This window comes from Camellia sinensis, chromosome 1 (genome assembly GCF_055761805.1).
Source record: "Camellia sinensis isolate YWXY chromosome 1, ASM5576180v1, whole genome shotgun sequence".
NCBI lineage: Eukaryota > Viridiplantae > Streptophyta > Magnoliopsida > Ericales > Theaceae > Camellia > Camellia sinensis.
The window spans coordinates 15,948,913-15,960,986 of NC_138961.1; the positions used below are offsets into that span (position 1 = coordinate 15,948,913).

Below are 12,074 nucleotides of genomic sequence, written 5' to 3' on the forward strand. Positions count from 1 at the left end.
ACCTTTTACACTCTTTGGATTAATCCTGGATCTTTTGGTCTTTTCTACCAATTGTCACTCATTAGTTTTCTTTGCATTTGATCACAAGTTGGAAGAAAGATGGCTGCCTTATGGAGTCTTGGGTTGCCCTCAGGTTTGAGGCAATATTTATTGGTTTTCTTCTTTTATTGATTTATTGAAATGTGCCCACATTGTACTAATTTCATCTTTCTTTTTCTCTTTTATATAAATATAATTTTTATTATTGAGTATGTAGGTAATTATGATTTGAAGGTTATGCGCCAAGAATACTATATTAATCGACAAAAAGCTGTAGTATGCCCATAATAATCCATCTGTTTGGATTTTTACTTATTATTTTTTTATCATGATAACTCTCAGAAGCTAGTATGCTCTGGTTTTTTTTATTTTTATTTTTATTTTAATTTTCTAAATTTTTGTTTTTGAATGTGTTTTTTTTATTTATTTTATTTTATGTTCATCTCTCTCTCTCTCAATAAGAATTTCTCTGGCCTCTTAATCTTGTTCTCTCTCCCTCTCTCTATCCCTCAATCTCACACACTCTCCTTGATGTTCTTCTCAGTTCAGCACCTCTGCTATGTCGATATCCTTCGTCCTCCTCAGGTAAACACACCTATCTATGTAACTCTATATATTATGTATTTGTGAATTTCAATGTTTACTCAGGCACTTGAAATTGTATAAGGGAAAGTTTGCTCTTGCAAAGTAATTAAGTTGTGGGTATAAAAATTTGACACAAATTTCCTTGTTCATTTGCTTCTCCTGGTTTAACTCTGTTTATTGAATTATATCATTTTGAATACAATGGGGCAATCAATCAAAATTTGTCATCTGTAAACAAGTTCATGTTCTCTGGTTCCACTTCGATGAATAGGATTTGAAGTTCCACATTGCTGCATTGAATTCTTTGTCATGTTGTAATGGCTGAGGCTTGAAGCAATGTACTAATATATATTCATCTGGGAAATTATGTATAGGTATATAAATATATCTACATATCTACCTGGGTATGTATTTTGTTTATAGATAATCATATTGCTGTGTACAGGGGGACCTATTTCCTTTCTAAGGTCTGAATTTTTTCCACATATTCACGATGGTTGTGAATCTTGCAATTACCCGATTACCCTTCTCATTGCGGCAACGGTTAGATTATTGTTTCCTTTTTCTTCTTCTTGTGTCCATATTCAGTTTATAATCTTGTTTCAAATTTCCAAATCATACAAGTTGTTTTTGGATTTATTTATTTATTTATATTTATTTTTTGGAGGTTTCTCTTTGAGGTTCTATTTATATGTTCTCTTGGCCATTTGGTTTTGTATAATTGGTATATATTTAGTAGTGACACCAAAGTCATCCACACGATGCTCAATGGATAGGCTAGCATTCTTTGTTTCCTGGCTTTATCAACATATGTTATGTTGCAGGTCTTTATTTTGGACATAATAAAGAAACTTGATCTGGGCAGGATTTTAGTGTGCAATACACTTCATTGATAGACACTATAGATTTTTATTACAGTTTTATACATAAAAAGTCAGAGCAGAATTTATTATAGCCTTTAGCATCAGTTTTGGAAAATGGCATAATGATAGTAGTGATAGTGAATCAGTACCCTTTTTTTAAATATAATTTCAGTGTAAGGAGTGAGCATTATGATACCAAAAAAAATGTAAAACTGCTAAAATATAGTTTAGTGTGACGCACATCCTCTGATGGATTGTAAACTTGTTAATCATCTGTAACTTGCCTTGCCTCTTACTATAATAAATTTCCATAAAAGGAACCATTGTCAAGTGTAGTAGTTTAATTTAATTGCTTGTACTGGACATTAGAGGGCAATGTCAATGTAATGCAGTGATTTGATTATGATGCTTGTACTGAATTCACAGTTTTTCGAACATCTCTCATTTGGTTATGGTTATGGAATTTAACAAAAATCATAATTTTGTTCAAATCTAAATGCATAAAACATGTAATTTAATTAAGCGCCATTTTCTTTTGCATATGCACGTTGATATGGAATCTTTAATCAGGAAGTCATCTTTTCAAATGGGTTTTGTACTGTTCTGTACCTAGCAAATCTTGCATTTGCTTATGTTTTGGATTCTACAAATAGTGGGCTATTTTGGAATGGGCAATGGGACATATAAAGCTGCCAATTTTAGTTGTGGTGTCATTGTATTTTGCAGCTAGGAAATAAATATTACGAAAGTCTATGAAACTTCGTTGCTATGTGCTCATGATATTTATTCATCTCTGTTGTGTATTGCATATGTGATTAGGGCTTTGTCTTCTGTTTGTTAGCAGATCATGAAGGAATGCACACTTGCTTTACCTTCTTCACTGTGTCGTAACATAGGAGTATGGTCATGTTTGTGTGTGCGTGTGTTGCAGATCATTCTGTAGTTCCAAAAACTTAAAAAAATTTAGTATTATATTTGTTGTGCTAATGGCTGTACTTTTTCCATTTTGTGTGTTCTTCAGGACGTATGCGATGCCTTGCTGCATTGGCTCGTTGGGAAGAGCTTAACAACCTATGCAAGGAATATTGGACCCCTGTTGAGCCAGCTGCTCGACTGGAAATGGCACCACTGGTTTGTTTTTGGCATTAGGTGGCTGTTAAATATATTCTTAAGACTCTTACCTAAGAGCAACTCCAACAAGGCTTGATATTCCTTCTCCAAATTTTAGTTAAAAAGTGAGTTCCCTATTTTAGGGAATCACTTTTTCATGAAGCTACTCCAGCACTACTCCTTATTCTTTCTCTATTTTTTTGAAATATTATTTTTTATTAATTTCTAACTCAAATATAAAAATTTATAATTTGATTGTAATGGCAGTATCCAACCTCAACATATAGTAAGCATATTTACCCTTTTTTATTCAAAGCGGGGGGACATCATTAATTATTTCAAATAGTAATTGAATCGGTAGAACACAAACGGCATCAATGCAAGAGTTACATGTTAATTGATGTTTAAATAGCACAACTCACATTAACAAGATAGCTAGATGTCCAGAGGGCATTGAGCTTTTCAACCAAAATGTGTCAGCAAATGGCTATCAATAACCAAAATTAACAATACCAAAATATTGTACATAATATTATATTATTATTTAGGGAACATGGAAAGCTAGCTACATTTGGCTAAACCCAAATGGCCTGTTGTTGGAGAGTGGTTTTTTTGGAACAAAACTCCTTAAAAATGGCTAAAAAATAGCTTTAGGGAAGCTGTTGGAATTACTCTAAGCATCTGACATGGTTGTTCCAGGCTGCTAGGGCTGCGTGGAACATGGGAGAGTGGGATCAGATGGCAGAATACGTTTCTCGACTGGATGATGGCGATGAAACCAAACTGCGGGTTTTGGGAAACACTGCTGCTACTGGTGATGGAAGTAGTAATGGCACATTTTTCAGGGCTGTCCTACTAGTTCACAAGATGAAGGTATTCTATTTTTATGTTAGTTTTTCTAATTAGGTTTATTAATTATTGATCAAAGTCTGGTACTCTTATCTCCAGTATGATGAAGCACGCGAATTTGTTGAGAGAGCAAGGAAATGTTTAGCTACTGAGCTTGCTGCGTTGGTTAGTTTCTTATTCCTTCTCATATGATTGCATTCTATCTTTCTATATTCCTGTGGTTGCCAATTTTACCCCTCTATTTTGTAGCAACAATTTTTGGTCATTGACCATAGTATAATTTACATTGACAAGTAAAAATCATCAATTTTTTTTTTTTTTTTTTTTTTTGGAATGCTGGATTAACTTAGTAAACGCATTATTAGACAGTAGGTGGATCCTCTAATTTCTTTGATGTTAATGCAGCAAGATAACAGAGTTGGTAATTTTATCTTTTTGAACCTGTATGGATGTTAGGGAAATGGTTTGTTTGTTACTATTTAAAAGAAGAAAAAGAAATTAGTTATGTTTCAATTTATTATTTCACATTGTCTTGCTCTTCATCTGTAATTGTTCATGTGCATTTAACAATACATAATTAAACTGATATGTTGTGGCATGGGTCAGGGAAATCAGACCTAACTGCTACTCCTACACTTATGCGTGAGACTTGTGCACTGTGTACGGTCTTTCTTTTCAATTCAACTGATATGGTAACTAAATGTAGATGACTTTAGATGCACTCATTAACTATAGGGAACCAGTAGAATGTGAGTCCCGACTCCTTATACTTCTGTATGTGAATTTCTAAAAGATCACATAGGTGTCAGTCTAACTACATCCGTATTCAGAATCATGACCCAATTTCGATTGATCCTATGATTGTACTAGAAAGCAACACCAAACTGCCTTTTTCTTTTTTTTTTCGCTTGATTTGGATGCTGTTTATGGTAGTCTGTTTGTTTGTTTCATTTTGTTCTCTTCTTGGCTTTGGCCTTTCTCTCTGGTGTTTGTTACTTCTATAGATTTCAAAAAATTGCAAATACCTTATGTTGTTGTGTTGTAACCTCTATTAAAATCTTCTGCTGTTCAAATGGTTATGGTGATGCTTAATCTTTCTTTCCTTATTTCTTTCTTTGTATATATGAGAAAATTATATTATACTTTTCACTCTCTAGTTTTCTCCCAAACTTCAGTTTGATTAAATCTTCAAACTTTAACATATGTTTCATTATAATTCTCCAGTCACTCACTGTTAAAACTTAAATAATTCTAATTCCACATAATCGATCACAGAACCGAACATAACTAGTCTCTAAGTGAACTCATTAAATCTGTAGGTTCCCACATATAAAAGAGTTGTGTCTGATGAAATTTACGTGGACGAACTGTTAAAAAACTTTGGACAAGTGTGAGGGTATGTGAGCACATTTGGAGTTATAATCCTTCATTTTTTAGGGGCTTGGCTCATCTAAATGACACCTCAAGAGGCCTTGAAAATTTGATTGGGCTGCAGGCCTATGAACTGAATACCGAGAGAGAGCCAAGTTCTGTATGCTGATTGACCCAAAAAATAGTGGCCATGTTTACTGAATTTCTGAGGGAAATGAGGATCAACCCAATAAAGGTTGGTTTTTTTAATTTGGCAATAGATTACACTAGTAGTTCTATTATACATATTATAGTTCTCGCAATCCCTCTTGTTTCACTTGTTTTTGTTCTGATAACCAGAATTTTGGTTATATTTTCTAGTCTTTCTTATGTTCATCTGACATAGAATAATTATGTGTGTGCTTTCTTATGTTCATCTTTGTTGCTTGTGACATTTTGGTTGGCATCAATTATAGGTTGCCAAAGCATTAGTGGAAGTGTTTGCTGAAATGATTTTGATGAATATGGGTGCAAGGTGTTATGCCAGTTCATTGATAGAGTGGAGAAACACCCGAGCAAGAAAATTGATGAGAAGATTGGCCAGTTCTGGATTGTATTTTTTTCATAAAAGAACTTTTTTCAAGTTTTTAGTTGTAATAACTTTTACATGTAGCTCAAATTTTGAGACTCAAATAGAATGTTCAATAAAACTATAATGCTATACTGTCTGAATTCTTGTCATTGTTATTCCTAGAGTGCTTAACGCTACACTTTCATTTATTTATTTTTATTTTTATTTTTAATTTTTTGCGACGGTAACAAGATGGTCGCCAAAGATCATGTTAGTGTTTTTCTTTGTTTTTTGCGACGGCAAAATAGCGGTCGCCATAAGTAGTTTAGGTGGTCGCAAATAATTTGCGACCGTTGTTTTGCCGTCGCAAAAAGTATTTGCCACCCCCATATTCGCGACCCCCATTTGCCGTCGCATGAGCCGTCGCAAAAAGTCTTTTGCGACTGTTTTTTATTATTTGCGACGGTTTATAGCGGTCGCAAAAAGTGGTTTTTTTAGTAGTGGATTATTGGTGGGAGAATTAGGAATCTTATAGGGGTTGAGGCCCTTCATGATGGTTTCCTTATCAATCAGAGTTTCCTTCGAATTCGAGTGGAAGTGGATGTGACTAAACCCTTGCCTCTGGGCTTCATTTTACATCAATCCGGGTCTGAAGTAAAGGATTATGGGTCTCCTAACGGTATGAAAAATTATCTAATTTTTGCTACGACTGCGGTAGGATAGGCCACGACAACTTTCCTGCAAATTTGTGTCCCGCGAGGAAGGCCAGAAATCTGGGTATGGACCCGAGTTGCGTACCAACAGAGCTCCTATGTTGGATATACCGATGAAGGAGGTTCGACAATGGGTGGACAGAGCGGAGGAACGGACGCAGAACCTTGTTGGTAATCGACCAGTGCCGGAGCGATGGGAATCTGCTTGTACGGGGGCCTCCAAGGACACCACGCGCACACCCAACCCAGTCGTGACTGGCAATGAGGATCAGGCAGCAGTTCCGAATCAAGCTGTGGTGTCAAATGGGGGGGGTGGGTGGTGGTGCCCCAGATGGCACGTCTTTGCCACATGCTGTGGCAGGGGTGGACGTTAGTAATACTCAGCTGGAGGAAATAAAGTAAACTCTGGATCACACAGGGGTCACTAACTCTGGATCACACGGGTCACTAAAGATATTCTATCAGGTAAAGCCTTACTGCCCTCAACTCATTCTCCTTGTGGGCCTGGAGCCAGGAATTTTGTCACTGAGCCATTGGATAACTACAATATCATAAGGCCATCTCCTAGCTGTGGGAGTGAAATTGGGCCCCTTCAGGACATTGGGATTGGGGAAATTAGCCCAAGCTCTAGCCTAACTAGCCTTTCTTTCATAGATCAGGCTCTTGATAAGAGTATGGCCCTTTTTTTCAAAGACTTATCCATTAAAAGAAAGGCCCTTGATGACCTGTGTGAAGAAGCCCAGACCAAACATTTCAAATCAGATAATATATATGAAGACCGAAAACTGGTTGCGGTGGTCTCAGACAAAAAAAGCAAGCCTACTCGTACTGCTAGAGGAAGAACATACTCCAGAAGGAGATGAATTGTGCAAGACTTGCCACAAGATTCGTATGCCGATAGTGGGTTCAGCTTGGTACAAAGTTTAGATGATGAAGCTGTAGTACAAATCCCAATTGCATGGAGTCAAGATGGCGGGGAGTTTTATTGTTCTCAAGTTCCCAGTAGTTTACCGATTGTAGATCCGACCAATGTCGGTAGGGTTCTGGTGGCTGTCCCTCGATAGCCACAAGCTCCATGTTGATTCTCAGCTGGAAGTGCTAGGGGCTAGGGCGACCCTTGACAGTTTGGATCCTCCGAGGGTTGTGTTCAACCCATCGCCCCTGTGTGGTGTTCTTAATGGAGACCAAAAATAAAGCCTCCAATCTAGAGAGGACTCGTAGAAGACTTCAATTTTTGCATAGCTTTTATGTTAACCCTATTGGGATTTCTGGTGGGCTTGCTCTTTGGTGGGTGGACGGGTTTAATCTGGGCGTTCGTTTCAGCTCCAAACACCTTTTACGGTGCATTGCTGGTAACGCCAATCTGGATCAGGCTTGGGCTATTTCCTTTGTTTATGCCCCACCTAACAGATCACAGCACAAGGAATTTTGGCAAGTCCTGATTGATCAAGCGAAGGGTAATCGTTATCCATGGCTATGTGTGGGAGATTTCAATCAAGTTGGTTCCACGTGGGAAAAACAGGGAGGCGTGGAATGTTCTTGATCTCAACTTGATGGGTTCCAGGGTATGATTTCAGAGTGTGCTTTGATGGATCTTGGTTTTAAAGGTAATGCCTTTACTTGGACTAACAACCAAGTCGAGACCTCTAATATTCGTGAGTGTAGACACCCCATTTTTGACCGACCTTAAGACTTAGATGTCATTGTTTGTGTACGCGATGCTCGCGCATGTTTGTGCTCGTTTCGAGTTTCCGAGGGTTTTAGCTGAGCGCCTTGTCTCGGGGTCTCTTAACTCTGTTCTTCTTGGTTTGTTTTTGGACCATTGCCTTGATGCCTTTGCCTAGAGGGAGAGAGAGGCCTGTAGGCCACTTTTTGTAGCTGTAGCCTACTTATTTCCCTTGTAGGCCACTTGTAGTGGCCCATAGGCTAGTTTTCAGGGCCTCCGGCTGAGTGCCTTGTCTTGTGGCCTCTTAACTCTCTTCCTTTTGGTTTGTTTTTGTGCCATACCTTGTTCCCCCTTGCCTAGAGAGAGGGGAGAGGCTGGCCGCCACTTTTGGTGGTTGTAGGCCGCTTTTTTCCCCTATAGGCCACTTTAAGTGGCCTGTAGGCTAGTTGAAGTGGCCTACACCTTTTTTTTTTTTTTTTTTTTTTTTTCTGCTTTTTTAGATATTTTTGTTGCCAGCTGTGCCAACTGTTGGGCATAGAAGGCATCCTCCATACATGTGTACGGAGGGATTGCACCAAGCTTCTAGCTTGTTCAACAAGCTTGAGGCTTGGATTTCTATAAGAAGGGAGCTCTCTCTCCCTTCCAAGGGTTCAGATTTTTGGAAGAGCAAAATTATCCTTCTCTCACTAGAATTCTCCCCCTCTCTCTATATTTGTGCTTAAGAGTGTTGTTTCTTCTTAGTTTTGCACACAAACACCTAGTGAAACACCTTTACTTTGTTGCTGAGATACTTGGAGGTCTTGTTTGGAGTCTAAAGGCTGGTTCTTGGCCCAAGAAGTTGTTGTTTTGCTGTGGTTCTTCAAGAGTGAGTAGTTACCCTCTTTAAGCTTTATTTTTCTTAAGTATTTGGTCATCCTTGCATGTTGTTTTAGGCCTAGCTTTTAACTACAAAAGCCTTTGTTTTTAAGCGTTTAAAATGGTTGTTTGAGGTCTTGTTTGAATTAGGGGTGGTCTACCCCCTTTGGTGACTTGTTTGGCTTTGTTTTGTGCTATCTATTGAGGCCTTTGAGATCACCTTCTCTTGGCCTTTTAATTATTGAATTCCAGAGGAATTTTAGTGGTAGAAAGTGTGTTTTGAGGCCCCAAATAGGAGGGGGTCATCCCCTCTCCTTGTGTCTTGATTGCTTGTGTTGATGGCCACATACTTGAGCATGTTTTTCTACTACACCTTGCCTTGATCTAAGCATGTTTTTTGTGACTTTATTAACATGTTTTAGCTTTGTTTGTGGCTGGCTTGGCCATTTCTTGCATGCTTCTTACACTTGTAGTGTAAATTTTGCTTACTAGCTTAATATGCTTGCTATTTTGACCCATTGCTCTAGCTTGTTTTTGATATATTTCAACATGTTTTTGCTCTTATTATAGCATGCTTGAACTCTGTTTTGGGTGGTCTTGATCATTTGGGACTTGCTTTGTATAGCCATAGTGCAATCTTGCTCACAAGCTTTGAGTTTTAAAGTCTCTAGCATGCTTTACTTGAGTTGTGTGCATGCTTTGGCCTCATTTCTCACATGATTTTAGTGTATGTAGTGTAGTCATGCTCTCACACGTTTCACTCTTTCAATGCTTTTGGAGAGTTGTGCCTTATGTCTTGATCATGGGCTAGTTTGTATGCATGCTTACCTAAGCTTTTGGGTTATCATCTCAGCATGTTTTTGGTCTTATTTTGCCATGATACAACTCTGACTTTGGTTGATGGAGTTACCTCTTGTTTGGTTTAGGTACTTGTAGTGTAATCCCACTCATTAGCCTTGTATGCTTAGTGTTTTGGCTTACCATTCTAGCTTGTTTTGGCTACACTCCATCATGTTTTTAGCATTGTTTTGACCTGCCTTAGGACTATTTTAAGTGATATTGGTCATTTGAGGCTTGCTTGATATGGCTATGGTGCAAGTGCCTTAGCTAGTCTTGAGTTTTGAGCACCTTTAGCATGCCATACTTGTGTTGTTTGCATGATATGTCATCATTTGGTATGCAATTTCAGTGCCTACATCTCTGTCATACTCTCTTGTTTATCATTTCTTCATTGTGTTTGAGAGTTGTGTTTAATGCCTAGCTTGCGAGCCAATGCATGAGCATGTTGTTGTAGCTTTTGGTGTTTCATTTTTAGCATGATTGTACCATTGTTGTGGCATGAGGTAGGTTTGACCATTTGAGATTGATGATGCATGCCTCATGTGTCCTTCACTTTCTTTAATGCTCTTAGCCCCTTACCATGTCTTGCATGCATTGCTTGCATGATAGAGCCTTGTGCATGCCACTCTAGCATTGATAGATGAGCACGTTGTTTGCATGTGTGTTGCATTGCATTGTGTTTCGATCGAACATTAATCCAAACACAAGAAACGAGGAGCGTTTCATACTTGAAGTGATGAAACGTGCCTCATTTCTTGGTCGTCGTCCCCCTTGATTGTGCATAATAGGGTGGAGGCCTCTTGAGTCTTATGTGTTATTTGTACATTCATTAATATGTACAAACTTGGCTTCTCGGCCATCGTGCATTGCGATGCTCGGTTGGTGGCCCGAGAGTCGAGTACCGCACTCCTTTGAGCTTGGGAAATGATAAAGAGGGTGGTTGTACACACATACCCTGTAAATGCCTTTCTTTGCCCTTGTTGAACTCTGTTTGCAGCAAATTGGAAGTGTGCAGAAGCAACTGGCCGACCGCCTAGAGGAAGTGGCCGACCGGCCACTTTAAGTGGCCTATAGCCTCCTTAAGTGGTCTACAAGTGGCCTACATCCTCCCCTGGTGGCCGACAGTCCACCAGCTTGAAGATGGTTCAAAGTGATTCTGGTTCTGGAGCAGAAGCAATATAGGAATTGGTTCAGTGTTCAGGAATCAAAGAAAATGCAAATAGAGGCAAGCGGTGGCAAGGCGACGGATTTCAGGAGGAAGCAATCGAGCATGCATACGTTCCTCGCCCCGAGGCTCCTTTTAACTGCTTTGCTTAGATGGTTAATTTGTTGGTTCTGTACTTAAATAGTTAATGTGCTTAGCTTTTCATTTGTGTTGTAATTAGTTAACTAGTTAGTTAATTAGTTATGGTTTGTAATAGTTAGCTTAATTAGTGTAGCTAGTTAGCTTATTCATTCGGACCCTTCGTCGAGAGGGCAAATGTTGTAATAAGGGTGCGTGAGTGTGTGCACGTCTTCCAACCCCACGTCTTTCTCCCTTTTATTTAACTGCTTTTGATTGTTAGATTAGGGAATATTTTGATTAGCATACCTTATGCTCGCATGTTTGCATCCATTCATCTGTATTGCATGCACCGAGATCGGTGCATCATTCAAACTGCATCGTATTTCAATACACTTACTTGAATACGTGTTTCAAAGCATGTTATCAAATGTTGCATTCATATGCCATTTTAGATAGCCGAGCCTATTTAGTCACATTATTGCATGTGTTGCGTTAGGCATCTTGTATAGTTAGGATCATGCATTGATTTCTAACTAGTTCTCTGTTTTGGCTTGGAATACACTGTAAGTGTTTATGCTTTAGCATACTTGCATGTATGTGAGTGTTGCCATGATAGCATGCTTGCCATGAGGCTATTTGCTTAAGTGATTAATTGCATGAATGCCTGTGGATGAAGGCTTTATTACTTGAATTAGAACAATTCATCAAATATGAGTTTTAAGCCTACCTGAAGTGGCAAATTCGCGCTTTAGCCTACTTGCGAGTAGCAAATTCAAACAATTTTTGAAAACAAACATGAGATGTTTTGTTCCAATTTGAGCCATTTAGTCTATACTTGTGTGTTGTGTGCATCACATAGTAAGTTAGTTAATAACCGGATAAGAACACATGAGGTTTATAAAACAACGTATCATGTTAGTAGAGGCCGATCTTTTGATCGGGCGAGCGGGGGTGCTCATTTTATGACCTTCCCCTCTCGTACCCAAGTTCCTAAGCCGAGGAAACTTTGGTGATGACGGACACGTGGCCTTTGGCACGAGTCAGGGTTTCCTAAATTTCCCAAAAATAAAATATTTAGGTGACGACTCTGTAATCTGACAAAGCAGTCCAGTTTGGCATTTTTGATTCAAAATATGATTTTCCAAAACGATTTGCCGGATTTAGACTCCTTGGTGATTTATCAGTCTTATATTGTACTTTGTGAGATTAGATTCAGAACTGTGACAGGAGTCCGAACTGTAGTAGCTATGAACCCAATTCGCGCCCTCTCCGAAAGGGGGGCGTGCGAAGAACTTCGGGCGGTCTACAGTTTCTGACGACTCTGCTGGGGATTTAGAGAACTTGACTC

General features: G+C 38.7%; 1 protein-coding gene and 1 long non-coding RNA gene across 3 annotated transcripts; both read left to right on the forward strand.

The window, feature by feature from the left end:
• The first annotated feature begins 2,407 nt into the window (after positions 1 to 2,407).
• LOC145791810 (serine/threonine-protein kinase TOR-like) lies at positions 2,408 to 4,076 on the forward strand. Of its 2 annotated transcripts, none has more exons than XM_082872254.1 (3): positions 2,408 to 2,618; positions 3,297 to 3,470; positions 3,546 to 4,076. In XM_082872254.1, the coding sequence occupies exons 1-3, from the start codon at positions 2,514 to 2,516 to the stop codon at positions 3,636 to 3,638; spliced, it is 372 nt and encodes a 123-aa protein (XP_082728380.1). In that variant the 5' UTR covers positions 2,408 to 2,513; the 3' UTR covers positions 3,639 to 4,076. The 2 variants fall into 2 exon arrangements, 1 of the variants encoding a protein (XP_082728380.1); XR_014331186.1 differs by having other exon boundaries at positions 2,413 to 2,722.
• A 940-nt stretch (positions 4,077 to 5,016) lies between these two features.
• On the forward strand, positions 5,017 to 5,537 carry LOC145791817 (uncharacterized). The gene is made up of 2 exons (XR_014331188.1): positions 5,017 to 5,052; positions 5,273 to 5,537. It is a non-coding gene; the product is annotated as an uncharacterized LOC145791817 (long non-coding RNA).
• The last annotated feature ends 6,537 nt before the right edge of the window (positions 5,538 to 12,074 follow it).